Source organism: Microcebus murinus, chromosome 10, assembly GCF_040939455.1.
Source record: "Microcebus murinus isolate Inina chromosome 10, M.murinus_Inina_mat1.0, whole genome shotgun sequence".
NCBI lineage: Eukaryota > Metazoa > Chordata > Mammalia > Primates > Cheirogaleidae > Microcebus > Microcebus murinus.
In genome coordinates, this window is record NC_134113.1 from 18,545,781 (window position 1) to 18,572,678 (window position 26,898).

Below are 26,898 nucleotides of genomic sequence, written 5' to 3' on the forward strand. Positions count from 1 at the left end.
CGTATTTTTTAAGAGAGAAGAATTTTCAAAGGGGCCATGGTTCCCAAAGAGTTAAGACTCTTTAGAAAGAAGCTGCTTAGGGCTGCAGGGGAATCCAGATGCTTGGAGTTTTCCCCCATTTCAACCACTTGTGCCTTTCTTTCCTCCCCTCCTCCCTCTGCTTGGCCATTCTGTCTCCACCTGCCCACTGCCCTCTTCTCAGCTCTAAACCTGCATTTCACTTTGCCCCACGTGTATCTCTCATGGCTGTACATGCCGTGGCCCTGGGTCTGTAGGAGACCAGGTATCTGCCTGTTTGTAAAAACACACAGGCTCGATCGCCTTTTTCAACCTTTACCTGAATGCTTCCTACGTGCCTTGATGTAGCCCTAAGTCCTGGTGGCTGAGGAAGTGACATTTGCCTCAGCAGACGGCCACATTGAGACAAGCAGGCCCCAGCTGGGAGGACAGGCCCATTCAGGAGGAGGTGACACCCACCCAGGAGCTGGAAGCAGAGTCTCTTAGTGTCAGTAGCATACTGCTTGCTCCCTGCAGTCTATTAGGGGCAGCTCTCTTCATTGGCATGGAAAAATCCCCAGCAAATGTTATTTCTGTAGCCCACCCAGTTTGCCAGGTCACAAAGCTTCAAGCTCAGGAAGACCATAAAATTATAAGTAGACTCTCATTCTATGAAAACTTCTGCATTAGTAGGCCAAGTCCAGTGTTTTCAAATTTCTTTCCCATTAGATTATCTCATTTAAGCTTTACAACAGCCAACTCAGATTGCCAGGGCAAGTAGATAACATTATTATTGTTTTCAATATTAGGAAACAAGACAGAGAGGTAAACTTGAAAGGCAGTATGGATTTTGTAGTCTCCACTGTTCCAGTTCAATCCCTAGGCTGTGGCTGTTTGGCCAAGCTGCCTGCCCTTGTTACGCCTCCCTCTTCTCGTCACTAAAATGAAGATATCTGGGTGCCAGTGTGGTTGTGTGGATTATATGATATAAGTTGCATAAAGTGCCTGGGATGCAGGATCCATGGAAAATGTTAACAGTAAACTTTATCCTTGAGTCTTTCATAAAGATACACTATGAATTTTATGGTTGAGCAAGCCCAGAATCCCAAAACTCCTGATCTTTGGTAAAGAAAGGCCACCATGACATGCCATTTGGGTCAATCCAAAGGACTGTGAAAGTTAGAAGGAATTAGGCTGAGACCCCTTTTCTCTGTGTGACAGGTGTGTCCCCTCAATTGAAGGAGGTAATAAGAGGACATGAAATGTTTGTGACTCAATTTCAATGTGCCGTTCATGCTGGATTGAGGGAGCATCCTAGAGACTCAGAAAGAGCAATGAATGTAGAGTAAAGAGCCTGAATTTGGATCTGCATTTTGTACATGGACAGCTAGGTTTGAATTCCATCCCACCCCCTACCAGCTGGGTGACCTCATTCGCCTCTTCTTCATCTGTGAAATGGAGCTAATACCCACCCTGCCACTTCCTGTGGTTCATGGAGGGGATCTTGTGAGATCCTCTGCGTGTTAGAGTGTTTGAAGGATCGAGTGGGATTGGAGGTGAGTAGGCCCTTGATCTTAGACATCCTTAGGTCTCAGTAAGGAGAGACCTCTGTGCGCTATAACCCCAGCCAAGAGCAGGCCATTTGTCACACCAGCTCCATGGCTAATATCTTACATGAGGAGTTGGTGGCAGCCACCCCATCATTGGGGATAGACTTACCTAGCAGCCAGGGAGAAAACTTCCTGTGTGGGATTATGTGAGGGGCCCTGTGGGCGGCCTTATTTCCAGATATAACTTCCTGTGTTTGACATCAGCCACCTGACTGTACCATATTGGACACAGCACTGGCACAGGGACAGACGCCAGCTTTGCATGCATCGACCCCCTCCCTTCCTTCTTCCTCTTTTCTTCCCTTCCTTCCTCCCTTCTCTCTTCCTTCCTCTTTTCCTTCTCTTCTTCCTTTCTTTCCTACTATTCTGACAACACCCATCCCCCCAACCAACAGCCCTTTTGACATTTTTGGAGCATGTGTCACCATTACCCCCCAGGAACTCTCTCTTTCCTTAGCATTTCATAAATGATGTGGCCCTTACTTTTTAAAATCTTGACAATTGGGGTTTTATTCCTTCTTCTCTTACTACATCTCAAACACCACAGAGCCGCCTTCTTCTCTTTTGTTCACATTTACCCCCTAATTAAGTGGATCATTTATTCAGGCCACTGATACTGACTGGGTGCCCATTCGGTGTCAGCCACTGATAGGATGCAGCAGTGAAAAAGACAGACATGGTACCTAGGCTCACTTGTCCTATAAGCCACAGCTATATGGCATGATCCACGGCAGTGACAGGGAAGGTGGCTTGACTTGGGGGTAGACTTAGGAGGGGCCCCGAGCCCAGTGGTGGATTAGGGTGATAGGGGAGTGAGAGCAAGGAAGAGTTCCTGGAGTGAGGTAAACAGCATATGGAGGAGGCTTTAGATGTGTTCTGTTTGACCCAGTGTATGTTGACCCTAACTCTAGCTGTAAGCGGCAGGAAACCAGATCTCAGTACAACGTGAACGCTGAGGAGACAGAAGTATTTGTGGATGTGGTGAGCAAGCTGCCTTTAGATGTATTTGTAAGATATGTGACATCTCAAAAAGGATATTAGAAGGGTAGTTCCAGCTTGGGTGGGTGGTTGGAATAAATAACCTGGAATAAATGACCTGCAGGTCATGATTGTATTTGTTCATCATTTCACTTACATCCATTCACTCACTGTATTTATTCAACACATTTTCACTCTTTACTTCACGCGTGAAGTCCCTTGTATGTATCTGGTTCCAGGATTCTCATTTTAGTGTGTGAACAGATGCTTTTCACTGAACACACCAGGCCTGCTCCCTGACCACTGCTCTGTCCAGGAGACAGAGGGTAAAAGCTTGGCACCCTTAGCCAGCCTGTGTCTCCACCATTCTTGCCAAGACCTTCCCGAAGCCTGTTCTGCTCCAGAAAGAAAGGAGAAGCTCCTTAAAAGAGAAAAATAAAGCCCTTAAGTCTTCATCCTGTGGGATGTGAGCAACCCATCCCTTCTCCCTTGGCGGGAGCTGTTGGGATCAGCACAGGGTCTGCTTGTCTGCAGGGCTGGTGGCTATTGCCTTGGAGGAGACATCTGGGAGCCTGGGACGACAGGGTGAAATGCCCTTCTATTTTGGACCCTAGAAACGAGGATTTATTGCTCTCCGTGAGACAGGCTGGAGGCCAGCCTGGGTGCCTTGCTGGCTAACCCCCGGGGCTGGTGAACGTCTGGTGGAGGGAGGGGGTGAGGTTGGACTCAGCCTGTACCTTGAACTGCTGTAAATTTAATGGGCCTGCTCCGACCCACTGGCCAGGAAGCAGGCTCCAGCCAGGCCTGTGGGGCCTTTCGCTCAGGAGCCCCCCTGAGCCAGCTGCCCCTGGCAGTCCTGGCTGAGCAGTTGACCCCGACTTAATGGGACCACGATGTGGGTGTCCGGGGCCAGCTCTCCAGCGGGCTGCTTCCTTTGGAGCCAAATCAATATTTATTAATGATCTGCCCCCCGCGGGCAGAGCCACAGAGGGCCTCTGTCACACCAGCCTGCCCAAGTCATTCATTAACTGCTGAGGCCAGCAGCCCAGGAGGCCGTGGAGGGGCTCGCAGAGGCCAGCCCACCGGCCGAGGTATTTAGCAAGGTCATTAATGAGCTAATCTGATTTAACTTTTCAAAATGGAGGCCTGGGTCGCTGGGGTCAGTCTCTATTCCCAGCATTGTGAGAGTGACCGTTTGGGGGAAGGGACTCTCACTGAAGAAGAGTCAGGATGTGTGAAGGAGAGCTGAGGTTAAAATGTTTCTATCCCTTGATCCAGGGTGCTGGGGATGGAAAGGTGGGGAGGACCCAGGGCTGTCCAAGTGGTCTTCCTCAAACAGCTTTAGAGCCCACTTGAGTTTGTCACCTCCTTTCCCTCTCGAGGAGAGACATTGGGGATCTCGAGGAAAGGAGCCCGCACCCTCCATTTATTCCGAGCCAGCGTCGCATTGTGGAGATAGCACAGGCCACAGAACGCTAGTTTCGGCTCAGCCAGCTCAGTGATCGCGAACAAGTCGCTTCATCTACTGGAGCCTGAGTTTGCTCATCAGCGGACTGAAATGATATTGTCTGCCTCCTAGGGTTGCTTTGAGAGTTAAAAAAAAATGAGGCAAGTAAAGTGTTTGGCACAGTAACTGGTGCATAGTGAGCTCTCAAAAACATATCTCAAGAACTTTAGAGGAAAAGAGGGAGCTATAACTCTTTGGCTAGGAAAGTTGGAAGGCGTGGAGGTGGGGAACACATGCACGAACTCTGGCTCTGCACCAGGAGTCTGTGGGACCATACTTTCTTAGCCAGATGATCATCTCTGGGGTGCAAGTGCAGTCACTGATGTCACAGAGGGACCTGCCATGGGTCAGTTTCTTCCCACCGCAAACGAGGAGACAGGCGAGGGCTTGGTGCCGCACCCATTTCACAGATGCAGAGCCAGAGACTCAGGAATCAGTAACCTGCCCAGATTTCTATAGTGTGTGGGTGGGTGAGATGAACTTGAACTTGACCTGCTGGCTTCAGGTGCAGGATGAGCACACCCTTTGCACACACCCTCCCTGTCTTTTGCTCCTGGTGTCCTCACACTGCTTGTGTCACAAGGCTGCACAGCCGGGACTGGCCAGAGGACGCAGGGAGCCACATCAGGACTTCATCCCCGTCCCCAGCACGCAGAACGTGCCTGTCCTGAGTCTCAGTTCCTCAAGCGTGTCCCTGCTCTCCAACGTGACAGCCGCTGAGCTCCTTCTCGCAACTGTTAGGCCTGATCTGGGTCCTTCTTCCTTCCCAGATGACACATAGGCTGTACCCAAGGCCTTAACCTCAAGGGAGGCCTGGGGAGGAGGTGGGGAATGGATCAAACGTGGGGCCAGGCTGCTGCCTGGAGGACGGAGTACCAGGCCTTGTCACCCTCTGTCACTTGACTTTCTCTAATGACGACAGTGGCTAATGATAGTAACAGTGCTGCCGAATACTTACAAAGCACCTGCCACGTGCCAAACACTGTTCAAAGTGCTCTTCATGCATTAGTTCATTTTAATCCTCACACCATACCTCTGAAGTAGGTCCTATCATTATAGCTATTTTGCAGATAAGAAATTGGGGAACAAAGAGGTTAAAGAACCTGCCCCAAGTCCTGAAGTTACAATGTAGCAAAGATGAGACTGGAACCAGGCCGTCTGGCCCCACCCAGAGTCTCTGTGACGAGCTCGGAAGCTCTGCCACTTCCCCAGCCTGGCTGTGTTTGTGCCTTTTCTGGGTGATGAAGGGGCTCCGGAGCCTCCAGAGGCCCTTGGACTCAGGTGAGCACCCCACAGCCATGCCATGCTGCCTCAGTGTCCCTCACAGCCCCTATGACAAGGTCCCAAGCTCAGAGCTCAAAGGTCTGGACATGCTGGGCTGCTTTGGTCTTTGCCTCCTCTTTGCCAAGACTTGAATCTTTTGAGTCTTTGCAACTCTCTCAAGTTGTCTGATTTTTTTTTGTTTTTGTTTTTTATTTCCCACCAAAAGGTCTGAACTAAGCCCTGTGGTCCAATTAGTATTTTTTCCTTTGGAGAAGGGAAAATTAAAAAAAAAGTCACCCAGGGCTGTAAATATAATAAACCGGTTCTGCTGCCCTCTGGCGTCCGGCTGGGTGCTGGGCAGACGGTGGGGCTCTGAGGCAGGTGGGTGGGGCACGCTAACTTCCTGCAGGGAGGAATGTGGTTTTTTTTTTTGCAGAGAGGGGGAAGGGAAATGAGGGGATGCATTGGGAGCTGAACAAATGCAAGGACTGAAATAAACAAGGGTGACACACTGATTGAAGCAGAACTGTCTTTTCATGTGTCCTCTGGCCCAGCCTCGGCCCTTCCTGGGATTCCACAGGTCTGGGAATAGGAAACCCAAAAGGGGTTGTGGCAATGGGCGGATCCGACACCGGTATGTGACAGAGAGGAGACTGAGGGCCAAGATTAAGAGCTGTTACTATCAAAGCTGGACAGACAGACAGCTACCTGCCACCATCTCTGTTCTTTCCTCCCCCTTCTTTAATCTCATCTTCATCATCACCATTAAAATCTTTGTCATCCTCATGGTTAACACTGATGGAGCACTTACTGAGGCCCAGTCACAGTGCTAAGATGTGTCACATGTGCTATAGCATTTAATTCATCCAATAATATGGAAAGATTGACTTCAGTTCATTTTATGGATAAAAAGACTAAGGCTCTGAGAGATAAAATATTTAATCAGTTACACCCCAAAATATGTAGCAGGCTTTCTAGCCTTGCTGAAAATCTTTCCACTCTATCCTCTGTGCTATGGTGAGCTAAGGGCAGAGTGAAAAAACATATATATATATATACACACACTATATATACACACTACACACACACACACACACACACATGCACATATACATATGTATTTTACAGCTTACACCTGAACAATAATAGTACTTACTACGTGCCAGTACTGTTCTCCACAAATCACAAATATAAACTAATTTAACCTTATACTGTTCTTATAAAGTAGTACTTTTTAGTACTACTATTATCACCATTTCACAGATTGGAAGACTGAAGCACAAAGAGGTTTAATACCATTTCCTGGGTCTCACAGATAACAAGTGCAGAGACATAATTGAGACCCAGGCTGTCTGGCTCTGTCATGGCACTCCTGACTGTTGCTAAGTGACTCTCCCTGACACAAATAGGAAGCCAGCCCTGGACTAGGGACAGGCCCTCACTATCCCAGACCCCCAGACCTCATTGAGAGTTTGATGGCAAGGCTGTCAAGTCACCAGAGTCTTCACCCTGAGGTCTGGAGCCCTAGAATGTCATAGAAAATAGCATCCCTTGACTGACAGCAAAAAGACAAGAGATAACAAGTGTTGACAAGGGTGTAGAAAAGAGGAAACCCTTACACATCATTGGTGGGAATGTAAGTTGGTACAGCCATGATAGAAAACAGTATGGAGACTCCCCCAAAAATTGAAAATAAAACTACTATACAGTCCAGAAATACCACATCTGGGTCTGTATCCAAAGGAAATGATATCAATATTTCAAAGAGATCACTCCCATGCTCATTGCAGCATTGTTCACAGTAGCCAAGATATGAAAACAACCCAAGTGTCCATCATGGATGAATGGATAAAGAAAATGTGGCACACACACACACACACACACACACACACACACACACACATACAGGGGAATATTATTCAGTCATAAAAAGAAGGAAATCCTAGGCTGGCTGTGGTGGTTTACACCTGTAATCCTAGTACTCTGGGAGGCTGAGGCAGGATGATTGCTTGAGCTCAGGAATTCGAGACTAGCCTGAGCAAGAGTGAGACCCTGTCTCTACTAAATATAGAAAAAAAATTATCCAGGCACCCCAAAATAGAAAAAATTAGCCAGGCATGGTGGCACGTGCCTGTAGTCCCACCTACTTGGGAGGCTGAGGCAGAAGAATTGCTTGAGCCCAGGAGTTTGAGGTTGCTGTGAGCTAGGCTGACACCACGGCATTCTAGCTAGGGCAACAGTGAGACTCTGTCTCAGGAAAAAAAAAAAAAAAGCAAATCCTGTCATTTGCAACAACATGGGTGAACTTTGAGGGCATTATGCTAAGTGGAATAAGCTAACTAGACACAGAAAGACAAATACTGCATGGTCATACTTATATAGGGAATCAAACAAAATTGAATTCATGGAAGCAGAGAGTAGAATAGTGGCTGCTAGGGGCTGGGAGGTGAAAGAAATGGGGAGATATTGGTCAAAGGGTGCAAAGTTTCAGTTATAAATTCTGAAGATCTAATGCATACCATGGTGACTATAGTTAATAATATTTTATTATGTAATTGAAATTTGCCAAGAGATCTTAAGTGTCCTCATCCCCTTTCCCCACACACATATGAAAAATTGTAACTACATGAGATGATGGATTTGTTCATTAATTGTGGTCATTCCACAATGTATATGTATATCAAATAATTACGTTGTATACTGTGAATATACACAATTTTTATTTGTCAATTATACCCCAATAAAACTGGAAAAATTTTTCAAAAATCAATTTTATAAGAAAGCATCCTCATCACTCTCTAGCTCCTTACCCTGCTTTCTTCTACTTCAACAACTTCCTGGCCTTGTTAAATATTTAAATTTATTCAAAGCTTATTTTGTGTCTTCCCCACTAGAGTATAAGCACCACAGGGGTGGGGACTCCCCTGTATGCACTCCTCAATGTCCAGAGCCTGGTACACAGTAGGTGCGCAATACATATTCATGGACTCTCCTTTGGGGAGTCTAAGGGTCCCCCAAGTCAGAAGTTGGGACAGCAGGAAAGGCTGGCTTGCCCTATTTCTGAGGCAGATGTTACTGCCAGAATTATGGATGATTCTGTGGTAAAAGAGGGATAATGAGTGAATGGAGAGGGATGCCTTGAAGTGAGGGGATGGGTTATCAACCGTCCTGAACACAGAGGACAGGAACCAGCCTGTTGCCCAGGTGGGTGCCACTTGCTAAGCCCCTTGGTGGCAAAATTCTGGAGAAACAGGAAAGGTCTCATAGGAGACCCTGAGCCCTGGCTGACTACAATGCAGTGTCCCTTCCCAAGCCCTTTCAAACCTTGGCAGGTTTCCAGTGCTGACAACAGAGGTTTATCGTGCAAGGCAAATACTGGCTCAAAGAGAAAGGAAAGCTTGGTGGTGGCGGTGGTTAGGGGCAGTTGGGTGACAAAGTGGAAGCCAGGTTCCACGCCAGGTGAGCAGAGCATGGTGCTGAGTCATCTGAAGCACCAAGGTCTCAGCAGTTAGGACCAAGGAGGTCCATCAAGAGACTTACTATCCCTGTTCCTCAGTTTCCCCATCTGTGAAACAGGGGTGTTAATAACACATACCTCATGGGGCTGCTGTGAGGACGGCAGGAGGTGGCATATGTAAAGTGTTCAGGACAGTGTCCGACACAAAGCAAGTGGGAGCATTAGCTGGAATGACGACTACTCTGCTTCTGTTAGTACTGTCTGCAGAGAGCCAATCTGGAAAAGTGCACCGGGCTTTAGGGGCATAGAAGCTTCCGGGTGGGAAACTGCAAACAGCTAGCCAGGCAGTCAGGCTCCAGAGCCAGCCCTCCTAGCCGGCATGCTCTGCCACCTTCCCAGAAGTGGCAGGATGGATTAGTGGTCAAGATGAGAGGCCACGGCGTCAGATAGACCTCTGCTGGAACCCGGGCTCCACTGCTCACTAGCAGTGTGTGTATTTGGGTTTGCTGCTTACCCTCTCTGTACCTGTTTCCCCACCTGCAATATGGGAATACCAATAGTACCCATCTCGTAGGTAAAGACTTCCAACAGCACTCGGTGTTGTTATTATTAACATGGGCAGTAGAGAGCTTAAGCACCACAGCTCTATGGACACAAGGCTCTAAATTGACCTTTGTGAACAGTGTTCAAGGATAAACACTCCTTGTTTGGCTGGAAAATAGCTGCTTCCTGTGCTAAGGCTCCTGTTTAGAGCGTGGATGGCATTTCCCCGGACTGGCCACTAGATGGCAGGCATGCCCTTCCCCGCCCTACCTGGGCGGCTCAGCGTCAGAAATAGCGCCCGCGTGGGAAAGCCGCCTTCTAGGTGCCAGACGCTGAGCTGCGCCCTGCGCCTACTTTCTCACTTACTTACTGCTCACAGCAGTGCTCAGATTAAAGGAGCCGCTCCCCACGAAATTCTAAGCACAGATCCTGGCATATGGTAAGGCTTCAAAACACATTTGTTATGCTTCCTATTGTTGTTATTATCCCTGTTTTATAGAGGGGGGGACTGAGGCAGAGAGGGTGAGTAGACAGATGGAGCCTGATTCTAAGCCAGGCTGGATGCCAGCTGCAAGCTCAGACTCATTGCAGGGGACACTCCCTTCAAGGTGCCTTTCCCCATCGGCTCTTGCCCTCCGGATTCCGCTGGCTCCACCACTTTCTTATTCCCTGTGTGATCTTAAACCAGTTATTAGGCTTTCAGAGCCTCGATTTCATATCTGTACAATAAGGGTTACACTACCTTCCTTATTTTGGACATACTTGAGAGACAGACTAGAGTAGACACTCTGTGGATGGTGGTTACTGTTCATGCTACATGTTAACATAACCAGAATGAGTTCATTAGTTCCCTCCTCCCCTCCCTTTCTTCCTTCCTTCCTTTCCTCTGTGTGCCTGGAACTACAAAATACTCATGGTTTCTGCCCTCATGGAACTTACAGTCCAAAATTCCCCAGTCTCTGTCCATTCCTGGGACAATTCTACCCCCAGTGTGTCTTTTTCTCCTGTAAACCACAGGGATCTGGTGCTACCCTGGGGTCCCTCTCTTGGCAGGACCCAGTTGTTATAGATCACACAACTCACATCCCACCTCCTCCCCTGCTGTGGTGCTCCCAAAGCAAGTCCACAAGTCCTTTAGATACTGCAAGACATCTTCAACTGCCAAACCACCTGATTCTGTTCATTCAGCTTCCACAGTGGCTCTCTAACTGGCTTTGGGATCAAAAAGATTGTGCTGGGGTGCCTGAGCCTTTGGGAGGGAGACATGTGGTGGGAAGATGGGGTCTCATGAGCTCAGTCTTGTTTACAGTAGAACAGCTCTGGTTTTATATAATTTATATGTTGGACTGATACGTAATGTTCTGCAGCTAAAGAAAACCACTGAAGACAACTATCATGGCAGGTGGAAAGGAGAAGAGTTTTGAGATAATTGAGAGAAAATCTCCAGGAAAGAGATTTGCCTGGGAATGTATTTTAAAATGAGTTTCCAAGGGAAAAAAGAATTTAATTTTTGCATCACAGTAATTTGGGGGTTATCTGGAACGCCACTCACCATCGCTGCTGACTTGACTCATTTGGGCTGGTCACATGCTCCCGACCTCAGCAAGGCCTTGGGCCCCGTCCCACCGGGCTGACTTAGGACTCCGCCTTTTCTGTGTTGCAGTGCCCTGGTTCCCAAGAACCATCCAAGAGCTGGACAGATTTGCCAACCAGATCCTCAGCTATGGAGCGGAACTGGACGCAGACCACCCGGTGAGTCCGTAGCCCTCTGGATGAGATGCTCCCAGCTTCTACCCTCCTCTTCCCTTCCTCTCTCCTCCCTTCTCCACCCTTTCTTCTCCCACATCCTCTGCTTGAAGCAATGTGTTTGTTTACTTGTTCAACAAACACCTATTGAGTTTCTACTTATGCCAGGGTGGAGGAAGTAAAGATAAACTTGACATTATTGTCATCATCATTATCGTCATCATTATTATTGTTGGAGCAAATATGAATCGCTGTCCAGATGACTGTCTCTATACATACACAGACACACAGAGACGTAAATGGTCTTTGTTTCTGCTTTTGTACCTCTGTGGAGGTTTAAATTAAGTGCTTGGGAAACGGGGACCCATGCTGACAACTCTGCCAGCTACAGGGGTGGTGGTGGGGGGGTGGGGAGTGGCGACACTGGAACTGGATCTCAAAAACTGAGTAGAAGATTCTGGTCCAATAAGGAAAGGGGCGGCCTTAGGGCTGAGAAGATGGAACATGTGAAGCCCCAGAGTCCTGAAAGCACCGGGATGTTTGGGGAATGCTGGTTGGTGCGTTGGGTATGAGGATGAAAGACGCAGCTAGGCAGTGTTTGGGGACAGGTTTTAAAAAGTCTGATATGCCAGAAAGAGGATCATGGAGAGATCCTTGTGTCTTAATGGTTTTTGAGTAGAGGGTCAGGGTGGGGAAGACGGTCCTGGGAGAGCACAGTTCAGTTCCAGCAGCCCTCATGGGTGGAAGGTGCCACCATCCTAAGCCCTTTACTCTGCCAGGCAAACGACTCACTTGTCTTTAAAAGACTTGGAAGCTGTTTCCATCACAGGGCTTTAGTGTGGCTCAGAAGGAACATCTTTCTTCCCGAGGAGCCTGGTCTCTTCCCACGTTTGTGTGGGTCTTTACTGTTGACATGGAACTTGTTCTTCGTGAAGGCACTTTTCAGGAAGCAAAGCAGATGTTTCCATCTTAGAGACAGATGTGGGGAGGCCCAGCGAGGGTGAATGACTTTGTGAAGGTCCCGTACTAAACTCTGGTCCTATGTGTTCTCAGTGCTCAGAGACAGAGGCCCAGCGAGGGGCAGAAATCCAGGTCCTTCTCCTGAGGCAGAGAGATCGCTGCTTCAGGGGCAGGCTGGCCTCTTGAAATAGGAACAACTGATGCCTGTTCTAGTTGAAATAGTAAAACCCTTTTATAGTGGACTTGAAAATACAGAAAAGCATGAGGAAGAAAATGAAGGTCACCCAGAATTTCAGATATTTCTATTTTTCTCTCTGATTCCGTTCTGCATTTTTTAATGATGAGAAAGTATATATAAACAGAAATAAAGCTAAATGTCCTCCTGTCTCCCAGACTTCAAAACAGAAAAAAAATCACCTATTATCACACCATCCGAATATAATCAATATTAATATTTGAGTGTGCTTCCTCCTCCTCCTCCTCCTCTTCCTCCTCCTCCTCCTTCTTCTTCTCCTCCTTCTCTCTCTCTTTTTCTATCTCTCTCTCTCTGCACACATGTAAATCTCTCTCTCTCTATTTTTAATACAGGACCCTAAGTTACTATACAGCCTCCCATAGCAAGGATGTAAGAAGTTTCCAGTCTTTCACTATTAGCATCACCCTGCAGTGAACATTCTTGCATCTTTATGTGAATGCCCAAAGGCTTCCTTGAATATTAGTTGTGAAATGAAATTAACTATGTTTTAACCAAGAGTAGAAATTATATTTAAGTCTTCTAATACATATTTTACTTAAATATTCTCCCTCCCTGAAACCAAGGTGGAGCTGGAGTTGTTTGACCTCCAGTTCCGTCTCCCTGTGTGTGATGCAGCGAGCTCCGTTGGAACCAGGGGTGGCAAAGGGCACTCCTGGCAAAGCTCTGTATGTGGCTTTGACAGTTCTCTGTCTGGGGCGTCTTAGCTGTCTCTCCCTGTCTGCAAAGCATCTACATCGATCTTGTTTCTCAGAGAAGCTGCCTGTTTGACCCTGTCCCTGGGATCTGCCCATCAGGGTGTTTTCTTCTCTTACCAACCCCCAGTCTCCCAGCCCTGACCCCACATTCCTCCAGTCGGTCCTGCAGGGCAGCGGGAGAAGCCAGCCCAAAGAGACAGACACTTCCCTCCCTTTATCCTCGTGTCCCCTCCGAGGCAGACCAGGCTGGCCTTGAAACTCTCTGGAATTCACTGCTCTTTACAAGCCTAGCCCACATCTTTGGCTCCATGACCTCTCAATGTCATGCATTTTATCATAAAAATACAACTTATCAGGTACACAGTCCCCTGAAGAGGAGGCGCCAGGCTCTCGCTGTTCCTTTGGTTTTTCATCAGATCCCAGGGACATGGGCCAAGAACACCGCAAACCCTCCAGGGTGCTTCCCCACGGCCCCGGGCCCACATGCCTGGCCTCAGTGTGTGAGCTGCAAACAGACACCGGTCCAAGGGGTGGTGTTGGGGGGCAGGGTGTTCTTCTTGAAAGGACCCTCTGTTCTCTCTGTCCCCTCGTATGCAGCATGATCTCTTCTTCCCCTGACCCCTGCCCTTGGCAGCATGCACTGATGTTTGACCCAATATCTCACATCAGGGCCTCCAAACAACCACTTTGAAAAATGAGGTAAAGGGAGGATTGTTCCCGAAACGCAGGGCAAAGAGCATCTGCCTTTCAGCTTCGGCTAAGTGGGAAAATGAAATGGGCTCGCTGCTCTCCCCTCTGTCCATCCTGCCTCCTTTCCTCCGTTGCCATTCTCCCTCCTTCCCTTCTTCCTCTCTTCCTTCCACAAATGTTTATTAAGCTGATATTCATAGCTAACATTTCTTGAACATGGGCTGTGTGTCAGGCATTATGCTAAGCACTTGGCATGCATTGTTTAATTTACACGTCAGCACCACCCTGTGAGGGTTGTGTGTGCCATTTTCTGATGAGAAATCTCAAATGGGGACGGCCGTGTGGCCTCACGTGTACTTGAACTACTGGTATGTGCCAGGCCATGTAAAGGAAAGGGGGTTGAAATGACAAGTAAGACACGATCCCTGCCCTCCAGGGGCCTAGAGTTGTGCAGCGCAGAGGAAAGGGTGTTGATTCTTCTCAAAGCCACACCAGGGAGAACTGGGATAGCAACCGTGAACTTGGCAGGCAGAATCCAAGCGGTCCTGTATGATTTCCATTTTTAAAACTGAGTGACCATTTTCCAGCCGCTGTCCGTGTTGTTCTCTTTACCTGAGAGGCTTTTTCTTGTCATTCCACCTGTTCTTTCCCCACTGGTGAACCTCTGTTCATCTTTTAAGATCCAACTCATATATGTGACCTCCCTGAAGCCTCTTTCCTATTTCTTTCCCAGTGGTAAGCTTTTCATACTGTTACTGTAGAAAGAACTGCATGCATGTCTTAGAGATGGTAACTATCACATTGTGTTCTACACTTAGTACACAGAGCATCAGATCACAATGAATTTACTTCTTCAGGACCTGCAACCTCATAAGAAGCACAAGGTGTATATATATATATATATACACATACATGTAAGTGAAAGGGCCATATTCATGTTTCCCAAAATGTAGTCCATGAAAAAAATCTCATGTTCAAAGAAAGAAGCACTGTATTCTATGTCCCTCTTTTTAAAGCATGTACAAGTCCCGTTATCTCATTAGGGCTTTGGAAAGTCCTGCAAAAATAAAACCTATTCAGCCTAATCTTTTCTCAAACTGTTTACCCATGGAACCCCATTGAATGGAATACTTCGTAACATTATCATGAATGGTAGTGTTGCATAGAACACAATTTGGCTAGTAGTTGAATCATAACTCAAGAAGGTTCATAATTAAAGGCCAGGTTTTATGAGTCAGATAGTATGTGCTATCAGTTCCAAGTTCACTGTGGACTGGATGGTTGGGGGGATTTCTGGAAGGAAGAGATCAGAGTTGAACTCTCTGGCAACCAGGGTAGGCTAACTGCTTGTCAAGCAACCTCCATGGCCTCACCCAATAAAAGTTTACTTCCAGTGTGGGCCAGTAGGGAAACTGCTCCACATGGTCTTTCAGAAATCAAGCCTCCTTTTACTAATAGCTACACCCTCCTCCAGTTCCCTGGAGTCCTCTCCATTCTGACAGCGACTGGGAGAAGAAAGACTGAAAATTGCTCCTGGCAGGCTTTTGTGGGCCATGTCTAGAGATGGTTCATGTCCCTCTACTCAATTCCATTGAGTGGAGCTCAGTCACATGGCCACTACTTACTGCAAAGCAGACAGCGAAAGCAGTTTAGCAATGTCCTCTGAAAAAAAAAAAGGGGAGAGCAAACCTTAGGAGCACTAGCAGTCTCTGACACATACACCCTAACCCCGTGCTCCCCTTTCTAGTTTACTGGGCACCTGCACTTGAGTCTAGGCTGAAGATCTTCACTCCAGAGGGCCTCCTGGTGGAGAAAATTTCAGCCAAGACAACTGTCCTTCTGTGTATATTTATACTTTTGATCCAAGTCTCCCAAACTGAGCCTTAATCTTTCAAGGTGTGGGCATTGAGTTTCCCTACTCTCCAGAAAACTCCTCAAGAACAGAGGTATATTTTTCAATACTTTTCTCCTTTCTTCGTCTGAAAAGCCCACCCAACCTTCTCTACCTGAGGGCTCTATCAGAGTTTATTCTGAGGATCAGCCAGTTAAGTTATCAAAGACTGGTTGTACTCTAAGTTGCTCTATTGAAGCATAATTTTCAGAAAGCTAAAAACGTAACTGTAATACGATTATATAGGGAACACCTGTCAAAGATCCATTTGACACATTAATGAGGGAACCAGAAGAATGACAAAGACACAAAAGACCAAAGTATAAATAGTCATTGAAAAATAGAATGCTGGAATGAGATCAACAAGATGGATGCACAAAAGCAATAAAACCATGAGTTATCCTTTCTAGCAGACAGAAATCATTTACAATTTGATCATAAAATAAATATTTTGCAACTTACCTATCTTTGAAGTGGTTGGACCTTACTGAGTGTTAAATATATGTCCCGCTAGAGCATACAATGAGCTTATTAGACAGTGATATAATATGACATTTAAAAGGTGCACAGTTAATTTTTTTCTTGCCTTTTTCCCTAGGTTTTGCATAGTTTTTCTTAACAGCTCCTACTCAGGGGTATGCTGAGTATGCTATGCACTGAAAATCCTGACTGACTTGAAGGAGAAGCATTCAGATTGCTGAGGGAGTGTGTTATAGAGAAAAACCAATAAGCTTTGGGAAAATCCAGGAAGTCCTCTAAAAGTGCAATTTAAACAAAACCGGAAAGAACAGGTAGTAGCTCACTGGTCTACAAGGGTGGGGAAGAGGATTCCAATCACAGGGAAGGGCATGTGTGAAGTCCTTGGCGTGGGAAAGAGCGTGGCATGTTTAAAGAATTACAATGAGACCAGTGCAGTCTGGAGCACCGTGTGCGGCTCAGTGTAGGCTGGGCACATGATCAGGGCCAGTCACATAAAGCCTTGTGCACTGCCTTAGGGTCTTGAACTTTAGTCTAAAAGTAAGGAGAAGCCACTGAAGGTTTTTGAGGAGGTGGTGAACTCACCAGATTTGCATTTTCTAAGTCTTCTTGAGCTGAAATGGAGAAATAGTAGGCCACTTGGAGTCCAGGCAAGAAATGCTGGTGGTCTGAATGAGGTGTAGCAGAGAGAATGAAGCAGGAAGGATGGATTTGCTATGTTTGGCAGGTAGACTGGGCAGAAATTAATAACTGGATGTAAAGGGGAAAAGGAGGGGAGAAGTAAAAACAGTGACTCCCAGCTTACTGGCTTGGGCAATCAGGTACCCAAATCCTTCCAGAATCCTTCTTGGCCAACCATGGCATGAGCAAGGGGAAAAGGTACAGTCAGTACTCCCCTAAGGTCTACAGCATGGGAATGGCAGATACATAATAAATACCAGTTTGAACCTTTCATCTCCTGTGTACCATCTTTCCCCCAGTTGGCATTTGACTGTATGGAATGCAAAAAGCCTCTTGTTATTGGCCTGGATGAAATATGAACAGTGAAGTAAGAATTCTGCAGATTTTATTTAAAAAGCCCACGGGTTGATGATGGAGATCAATGGCCTATTCCAGAGTACATCCTCTTTATGTTCTGAGCCAGACAACTCAGCTTTTGGATTACCCACCATTTTGCACAAATGTGTCATTCTTGATTGCCTTCTTTGTGCTCAGAATTTTACTTGATGTCCTACCTACACCACCTAATTTAACCCACACAGCACCATGAAGTGAGTATGATTAACAGTCTAAATGAGGATACTAAGGCTCTGAAAAGCAAACTGACCAATCCCAGTCCATGCTCCTAGTGAATGAATGAGTTAATATTCCAACCCAGCCTGTCTGACTTTAAAACCCACGTTCTTCTCCTCATTAGCCCAAAGATGGCATTTCTGAGGTTTAACCTCAGCTATGATATCAAGAAATGATGAAATAAATAGAAAAGAAAAAATAAAAAAAATGAAAGCATGAAATAAATGTGTCAGTCAAGAACTTGTCGATATGCAGTCATGTGTTACTTAAGGGCAGGGATATAGTCTGAGAAATGTGTTAGTAGGTGATGTCATCATTGTGTGAACACCATAGAGTGTATTTACACAAACCTAAGTGGTGTATACTTAGGCTATCTGGTCTAGCCTCTTGCTCCTAGGCTACAAACCTGTAGGGCATGTTACTGTACTGAATACTGACAGTTGTAACACAATGGTATTTGTATATCTAAACATAGAAAACGTACGGCAAAAATATGATATTACTGTATAATCTTATGGGACCACCATCTTATATGTGTCTTTTGTCTAAAGAAATGTGATGCATGACTGTAGTTACCCTCTCCCCAAAACCACCCACAAGAAATCATACTCCTCAACATATCCCAGTAATAAAATTTCTGAGATTAAGAATAGGATTTGCATGTAAGCTTTAGGTGATGTTACAACTTTGCATCCTGTAGTATTCTCTCCACTTTCTCCCATCCTCTCCTCCTCTCTGCCCCCTCTCCCCACCACTCCTTCCCCAACAATATGTTTTCCTGTCAAAACACACTTGGTTGCATGCAGTGCAACCAAAATTGCTGCTATTAGTTTAATTGAGACAGAGTGATTATAAATAAATTACATGCAGTGCTACCAAAATTGCTGCTATTAGTCTAAATCGAGACAGGGCGATCAGTCTTCACCAAGTGTAGCTTAATTCTGAATGCCCTCTACGTGGGTGACCACAGAGGATCTGTGGTCATCTGGCAGCCCAACAGATGCAAGGCCAAATCCCCAAGAGGCTGGGCTTTAAGGCCATAGATCTCTCTGACCACAGAGCAAAAGTCCGTGCAATCCAGTTGGTGGGGGCCCGTTTGCAGGCAGATAATGAATGTTTCAGAAGCTTGGAGCTGGAAAGGACCATGGTTAGAAACCCTCCCACATGGAAAATCTGCCCAGTAAATTGTATATGTGTACATTCATGTGTCTCAATGCACTTACTTATCTTCTGCCACTTCCCCAAAATGATCTGAGATGGATTTTTAATATTATTTTGCTTTTTTTTCTAATTATAAAAGAAACTCATGCTGAAAGTAGAACATTCCAAAAGCATAAGTAGTATATAGAGGAATAAAACAGTTACTGTTATCTATTTTTTCCCCTTCCTAGAGGTAGCAGCTATTAGAGTTTGGTGCATTTCTTCCATCATTCCATTCATATATTTATAGATTTCCTCTAACATAGTTGATGCCTACTGGCTATATAATGTTATATTAAGCTGTTAATTTTCATAAGTGGAAAAAATTTTAAGCCACCTAAACAAGGCATGTTAAAGTTAAACAATAAAGCTGAATAGGGGCGAGAAATGGTCATGGACATCTCATTCCTGGAGGCAGCACGTTGAAGTGGAAATTTACTGGTTAAAGGAATTCTTTTGGCTCCCTGGTTTCCTGCTTCAACCCTCAAATCTCACCTCGCCAGCCTGGGTGTGGCTATACAATCCCAATGGAGGTGCTGGTTCTGCACTTCAAGGCTTTTGGACAAATAGCCCTATGGGCTTCATTTTTGTCATTTCTAGATCAAAATGGAGAAGTAGATGGTCTCTGTGGTGCCTTACAGGTTCAAAAGTCTACATTTTATACTTAGAGCCTGGAGAAAGCAATTAACTACTGACTGTTAAATAAGACTGGCAGGTGAGGATGACTGTAACAGTCAAACCTTAATGTTTGACTAATACTAGAGTTTTATTTTGAATTCTAAGTTTGGAGATATGGATAAATAAGTATTCTTCATTTAGTCCAGTAGACAGGTTTTTAAAAGGGTGTCTTAGTGCTGCTTGGAAATCAATTCATGGTGCCCAATTTTCTTACCATATCATCTCAAACAAACTTACCTTCACCCAGTAAAATTGAGACCCAGCAGTAGCTTTAATTTCTCAGATTCCTAAGGTTTATTATCTATAATTAATGATAAAACCATTCAGTGCTCTAAGGAAAACAGAGTTAAACTTTGAAAATAGAGTTAAACTTTGTAATAACCATGGCATGGAATCTTCTGTAAACTGAAGAATCAAATTATCTAGAAGTTAGCTTTGGAATACAAAAAGTGTAATAATTTTACTTTACTTTTCCAATGTGAAACATTTGGATTTTCTGTTTTTCAAAATATATTCTAGGAAGCAAACTAAAAGACTCTTTTCCTCCCTCTCTTCCTTTCTTCTTTCTTTCAAAAAGTGTTTGTAGTTCCTTCTGTGTGCCAGACTCTATGCTACAGAATCTCAGATGAAATTACATTATATATATTGACCTCTGTTTCTTTGCAATTACTGGTAGACCCTGTTTAAAAATCAAAAAACAGGCCAGGCGAGGTGGCTTATGACTGTAATCCTAGCACTCTGGGAGGCCGAGACGGGAGGATCGCTTGACGTCAGGAGTTCGAAACCAGCACCAGTGAGACCCCTTCTCTACCAAAAATAGAAAAGATTAGCCAGGTACAGTGGCATGCACCTGTAGTCTGAGGTACTTGGGAGGCTGAGGCCGGAGGATCTCTTGAGCCCAGGTGTTTAAGGTTGCAGTGAGCTATAAGGATGCCACTGCAATCTAGCCTAGGCAACAGAGACAGAGTCTGTTTCAAAATAAATAGATAATAAAAAAACAAAAATCAAAAACTCAACCAATTAACCAAACAAAACAAAAAGCAATATCTAAAATTCAGGAAATAGTTCTCTTTTTAAAAGTCTCCTTTAAATATTGCTCTCCATAATACAAGCCTTTGTTTGGATTCATTAACTCCTTGGTTTGGAGGGTTGGTAGAGCAGGGAAACTGCAAGCTGCGGTGGTGGGTGGCATGGCTTATTGGGAAAGGCTTGGAGGAAACAGAACAGAGCTCTACTGTGATGACGCCAGTCTTTTGTCTTGCAATCAACTGTTTTGGAAAATGCTCTTTTAATCAATGGGGATCACTGCTGAATCAGGGAGGTCCCCCCACCCCCACCCCAAATACTCAAAGACACACTTAGCCTCTTTTTACCTGGAAGTGTGCTGCTTACAAATCCTTGGGAAAAGGCTGTCTGCAAGTCAGCCACAGAGGAGAAACATTATCATCCTTTTTAGATCCCAAGAGACAGATTTCTCAGTTAGTTGAGCCCCTGCTGTGGTCAGCAATTACTGACATGTGGTCCAAAAAGCATGGAACTGGGTGATCCAAGTCCTGGCCTCATCTTCACTATGATTGCAATTATCTGACTCACTGTTTCTTCTGGGCAGGAGGGGCTGATCATACTGGTCTACCTTACAAGTTTTTTGTGAGAGTTATAAATAAATTAAGTCCCTAGCACACATAGACTGGCACATAGTAGGCACTCAATAAATGGAAATGACTCACTGTTTCTTCTGGGCAGGAGGGGCTGATCATACTGGTCTACCTTACAAGTTTTTTGTGAGAGTTATAAATAAATTAAGTCCCTAGCACACATAGACTGGCACATAGTAGGCACTCAATAAATGGAAATTTAAAAAAATTGCAATAGCAGTAAGCATGTACCTGTTTGTCTACCAAAAAGTTAGGAGGCAGTGCTAGACACACACCATTCATTGGTCAGAAGTTAAATGGATATTGTATATCTTCATCATAGACATTCATCTTACAACTTTGCCTAATTTAGCAAGTTTATAAGTTAGATGTGCTGTAGATGAGATAGATTTCTTTAAGACTAGGGTGTACCTGTGCATCGTTTGCACATTGGAAGCCCACAGCAGGGTGGCTCATGCTGAACTGAAGGCGGCACTTCGGTTCACGATGTGAGACATGCATTGGCTCATGCACTGAGGAAAGAGACATGAACTGTCATAGCCTGAGAGTCCCCGCTCAAGGCGTTCATAAAGGTGCCAGGCCTTTCTCGGAAGCCTTGAGGAATCAGGTGTCTCTTTTCCTTTTTAGGGTTTTACAGATCCTGTGTACCGAAGAAGACGGAAGCAGTTTGCTGACATTGCCTACAACTACCGCCAGTAAGTCTGCCGTGTTTGTCCGGGGGGAGGGGGCAGTGGAAAGAAGAGCGCACCCCTGACCTGCCTCTCCCTTGCCTTCCACCAGCCGAGGCTGGAAAACACAGATGTGGAGAGTCTTGCATTCTCTGCGCACACGCGCACGTGTTCGTGTGTGTGTGTGAGAGAGTGTGTGTGTGTGTGTATAAGCCCCGCCCCCCCCCTTGATAACATGTGTGTAAAAATTGCCGTTAGACAAAACAAAATTACCCACTGTGCGGGGGCCCTGCTCTCTCCCCAGCTTTGTTGTCTAATTATGCAGTGGCGTCTGAAGTAATTATAAAAGGCCTCAGTCCTGAATAAAACAGCCTCTGCTCTTCTCCACATTAAACAGGGAAGAAGGAAAAAGAGGATCATTTACATTCAAGAAGGAGCTGGCTGCTTCACTGAAATAATGAATCATTTGAGATCTCAGGCCAGCCAAGCTTCAGCGTTCTACTTTTATCTGGTCTGACCCAGTTGTGAAGGGCAATTTTAGGATGGGTTCGGTTTTTTTTCTGTCTGGGATTCTATGCTCCTCCCTTATCCTACTTTAGCCAAAAGAAAATGCAAATATCGAATATGTTGTTTGGAAAGAGAATAGTTTCGCTGTTTGGAGTGCTCAGGGACTACAGAAATGCTACCATGGGAAACTTAGTGTTTTGGGGACAGGGCCACTCCTGAGTTAAAGAAGTAAGAAAGACAAGCACAAGAAGAAACTTCAAAGTTGTTCAGCACACCGCTTCAACAGCTTTGATAGACTCTTAGGGAAACAGAGATGATGGGCCTCTGGTATACTGAATACCAAGTGACCTTCAACATGAAGACTTCCACAGAAATTGAGAAAATTCTCTTCTCTGAATGACTCCTGGTATTGGAAGGATCCCAAACCATGCTACCTTTGGACAGATCTAGGTCAGTCTGAACCTTGGCTTGGGCCAAGCAGGGATGACTGAAAATGGTGACCCCTGTCCCCACCTTTGCCCCCAGCATGGACAGGTAGACACCATCAAATTAGGTATAGGCAAGAGTCCTTCTTCTGATAGTCGATAATAACAGATCATATGTATTATGTCCTTGCTGTGTGCCTAGGGCTCTGCTAGATGCTTTGCATGTATTATTTTGTTTAGTCTTGATAACATCTCCTCTTTTTTTAAACTAAAGCTTAAAAAAGTTAAGGAACTCACCAAGGTCCTACACCTCCAAAGTTATTCTCAGCCACATCCCTGAGTGTCTGGGGACTCTGGGGCTGGAGACTGCACTTCTCTGTACATCAAGGAGGAGGTGTGTGGGGGCACATTCCCTCTCTTCTGGGCTGTTGATATTCCAGGGTATAAATGATCTTCTTCACCCTCCTTTCCATAAAAATGTTAAATCTAATGAAGAGTGGAATTGATGGAATAACTCACAATTCCTGGATGGTACTCAGTTAACTTGGTTATGAAATCCATCCATAGATGGCTGGGCTTTCAGAAAGACATTAAAGATCTTCTAGTCGACTTCCTACCTTTGATAGACCAATCCCAGATGGCTAAATGATGTGCCCAAGGTCATGTCACTAGTTAAGGGCTGAACTTGTCCTCAAACTCAAAGCCTATTTCAGGCCTCAATTTATCTCATCTCTTACAAGCTTTTAATGCTGTTTACCATCCCTTCCTTTGAAATTGCCTCTCACCTTGGCATCTGGTACAGTTGATCCTCATGATTCACACATTCTGTGTTTGTGAATTTTCCTACTTGCTTAAATGTGTTTGTGATCCCCAAATCAGTACTCACTGTCTACTTTCACCATCATTACAGGACCTGCAAAGAGCAGGAAACATTTGGTTCTACTGAGGCTAACGTCTCTAGCTGAGGTCGAACAAGGCAACACTCTGCCTTCCTGTTTGCACTCTCATACTATAAACATACATCCTTTATGCAGCCTATTTAGTGTCATCTTTTCACATTCGTGTGTGTGTGTGTGTGTGTATGTGTGTATGTATTTTGTTTTTTTTTTTATGGTGATTTTGCTTTCTAAAATTTGCCCAAGTCCTCCACCAAGCTAGGAAGCTGCAGAGTTAGAATTCAGGCTCTCCCGCCTTTTCCCAGGAAAGCAGGGGCCCTGGGGCACCAACATATCTAGGTCAGGATGAGCTGCCCCGGAGGTATACAAGGGGCATAGGGCTGTCACTGTCCCAGACTTCAGAGAGTGGTGCTGTGCAGATAAACCTGCAGGAAAGTGCAGTCAGAGCCTCAAACAGGTACGTGCAGGCTGAAAAGATGACTCCAAAGTGAAGCAGGGAGCCCTCAGCTCCTCCGATCTTTACTCAGGTGTCATCTTCTCAGCCAGATGCTCTCCACACACTGTTGTGAAACCGAAACCCTCCCTGATACTCCCTATACCTTTGCCCTCCTGCCCCACCCTCTTTTCCCTCCACAGCACTTTCTACCACCTAAGCGAATCATGCCGGCTTTCTGTCTCCCCTCACTAGAAACGTCAACTCCGTGAGGGCAGGAGTTGTTGACTATTTTATCCCCTGCTGTACAGAGCACGCTGGGTGCTCAGTGAATATTTGTTGAATGAATGAATGAATCCAAGAGAACATATAAGAGTGAAGAGTCAAAGTGGTGAATTGGAAGCAGAGCCAGGAATTGTGTCTAGAACCATCTAAAAGGCAGCTGCAGCAGTTTTTGATTGTACTGGGGTGAGGATGGGACTCTTAAGTTTTGTCTAGGAATAGATGAAATGGATCATAGAAGTTTGTATCTTTCAGCTGCAAGTCAGTTCAGACAAAAAGGGGGATTTCATGGCTCCTATAAATGAAGCGTTTAAGGGAGGTGGTTTAGGCACAGGCAGCTCCAGGTCTCCCCTTGTTTGACTTTAGTGTCTTCTGCATTGGCCTTGCCCTCAGACATTGGCCTCATCTTTCTTGGAGAGGGACCCGGCATCTCTAGGCTGATACCTCAACTCAATTAGAGATTCTGTCCTCCTCCAAGAAAGTTGGCCAGAGTTCTGTCATTGAGTCTCACTGCTCTGATTGGGTGATGGGCCCTTCTCTCAGGCAGTCACTGGGCCCAGGGGACTGAAACACTCCAGTTAGCATAATCTGCATAATCTGGTCATATGCCCCCCTCTGAAGGTAGGTGTTTCTTCTCCTTCTCACAGACTGAGAGGGGAGAAAGGTGCTTTCCAGGAAGAAGTGGGAACAGATGTTAGGTCCCTAGAACAGCAAATGTCAACCAGAGGGACTTCTTGGTCCAGGATGTTACCATCTCTTAATCTTTTCTGCAGAAAGAGCATATACCTTTCTCTTTTAAATGAGCATTAGTAATGATGATAATGATCAATTATCCAGTGATGATTATTTGTCAGTTCCAATGGGAAGAACTTTATATGTAGTATTTCTCTTAATTTTATCCACACCTTACAAATAGTTACTTATTATTAGCTCATGTAACAGCTGCACAGACTGAGGCTCAGAGAGGCTTACTAAATTGCCAGGGATCACTCAGCTGGTGAGTGGAGGACCAAGCATTGAGCAGTCGCTCTCTGCTCTTCTCTTCCCTCAGTGCTTAGCCCTGAAACAGTGCTGCCTTCTTAGGCAAGGACTGACTTGATATGCCTTTCACTGTCATCCCTTTTGGCTACCACAAGGCCCTCTGAGCTTGCCCTGCTTTCAGTTCTTAAGGAAAAATCTGTCTTTTCTCTCTGATCCCTGCCACCTTTCCGTAGAAAATAACAAAGAGTTTGCTTTAGTGTCCTTGGATGAGCTACAACTCTGAAAGGACAGGAGAGCCCTAGTTTTGGAGCCTGATGATGATCTATGATTCTGTGGTAAACAGTTTCACTTTGTCCCAGACTCTGTGTCCCCTGCGAGGGAAACAGACCTCCAGCCCAGGGAATAGTCACTGATCTTTGAAGTCAGGCTTTGTTTGGTTTTCATTTGTTTTTGCCGTTCAGGGCACGGCTCATTCTTACGTGGTTTACAAAAGGACTTTTCAAACGAATGGCTATAAAACTGTAGTTTGCATCAGAGTCACCTGGGGAACTTATTAGAATCCAGGTACCTGGGCCTTCCCTTTTGCCAAAGATTCAGGATCTATGAGGCAGGGTCCGGAATAGGTACTTTAACAAGCTTGGTGTGAGTTAGCTCCATGTAGGTAAGGTATAAGGTATCATAATATTGGATAGTTTAGTGTGTATTTATTTATCGGTTCCCTCCTTGTTCCAATATTTATTTATTACCTTTGATCTAGAACGTATTTATTTTTTAATTGACAAATAAAAGTTATATGTATTTATGGTATACAACATGATATTTTGATATATGTATATATTGTGGAATCTTAGCAGGTATTTAAATACCTTTATAACTTCCCAGGAGCAGAAATGTCAAATCCAATAAGTGCATGCCCACTAAACAAAGGGATCTCAAACTCATGGACCACATAATAAGCCCAGTTTAGCCCACAGGTATAACATAATTGCTTTAGTTGAAATAATACAAAGCACTATGTTGCTTTCACTGAACTTAGATGTCTTTGTTTAGAAAGAGAATGCATTCTTCTTTAATTGTCTCAGCCCTCACTCTCCCTGCCTTATGCCTGTTACTGTATGCCTTTATGTTACCTGCCTGGCCCCTGAAGGTAAGTGAATTTCCACAGTAGGTAAACAACTGGAGAGTTAGAAGACAGAAAAGCCAAGTGATTTCCCAAAGTAAGAGCAAATCCTCAATGTATTTGTAAGGCTTGTAGCATTGCTTAACCAAATCGCTCTTTCCACAACAGCGTTCCCTGTCTCAAGAAGTGAAATTGTCCTCTGTCAAATAACTTCTGAAATCCACTGTAGTCAGTGGTGGCAGCTCACAGACTCTGGACGCCCACTCCCTCTGTTAGCCTTACCTGTGTCCTCCGCTCTGCCCCTGCCCTGCTGGGGACACAAATTTTATGCTTGTGTTCTAGTGGGCAGCCCATCCCTCGAGTGGAATACACGGAGGAAGAAAAGAAGACATGGGGCACAGTGTTCAGGACTCTGAAGTCTTTGTACAAAACCCACGCTTGCTACGAGCACAATCACATTTTTCCACTTCTGGAAAAGTACTGTGGCTTCCACGAAGATAACATTCCCCAGCTGGAAGACGTCTCTCAATTCCTGCAGTGTAAGTCCACATCAGGGCCAACGGCCCAGCGGGAAGTAGGGGAGGGCTAGGGCAGAGGAAAGGGAAGAGGAAAGAACATACACAGAGGTGAGTATGGGCATGTGTGCTTGTGGGATGTGGGTAGGTTGAGTCTCCCAGAAAGAAAGGAATT

General features: G+C 45.4%; 1 protein-coding gene across 1 annotated transcript in view; it reads left to right on the top strand.

Moving 5' to 3' along the window:
* The window catches only part of PAH (phenylalanine hydroxylase), a 63,013-nt gene that overhangs the window by 22,665 nt on the left and 13,450 nt on the right, over positions 1-26,898 (top strand). The window contains exons 4-6 of the mRNA XM_012772682.2: positions 11,019-11,107; positions 21,524-21,591; positions 26,551-26,747. Coding sequence (XP_012628136.1) covers positions 11,019-11,107; positions 21,524-21,591; positions 26,551-26,747 — 354 coding nt within the window. The remainder of the gene's footprint in view (positions 1-11,018; positions 11,108-21,523; positions 21,592-26,550; positions 26,748-26,898) is intronic.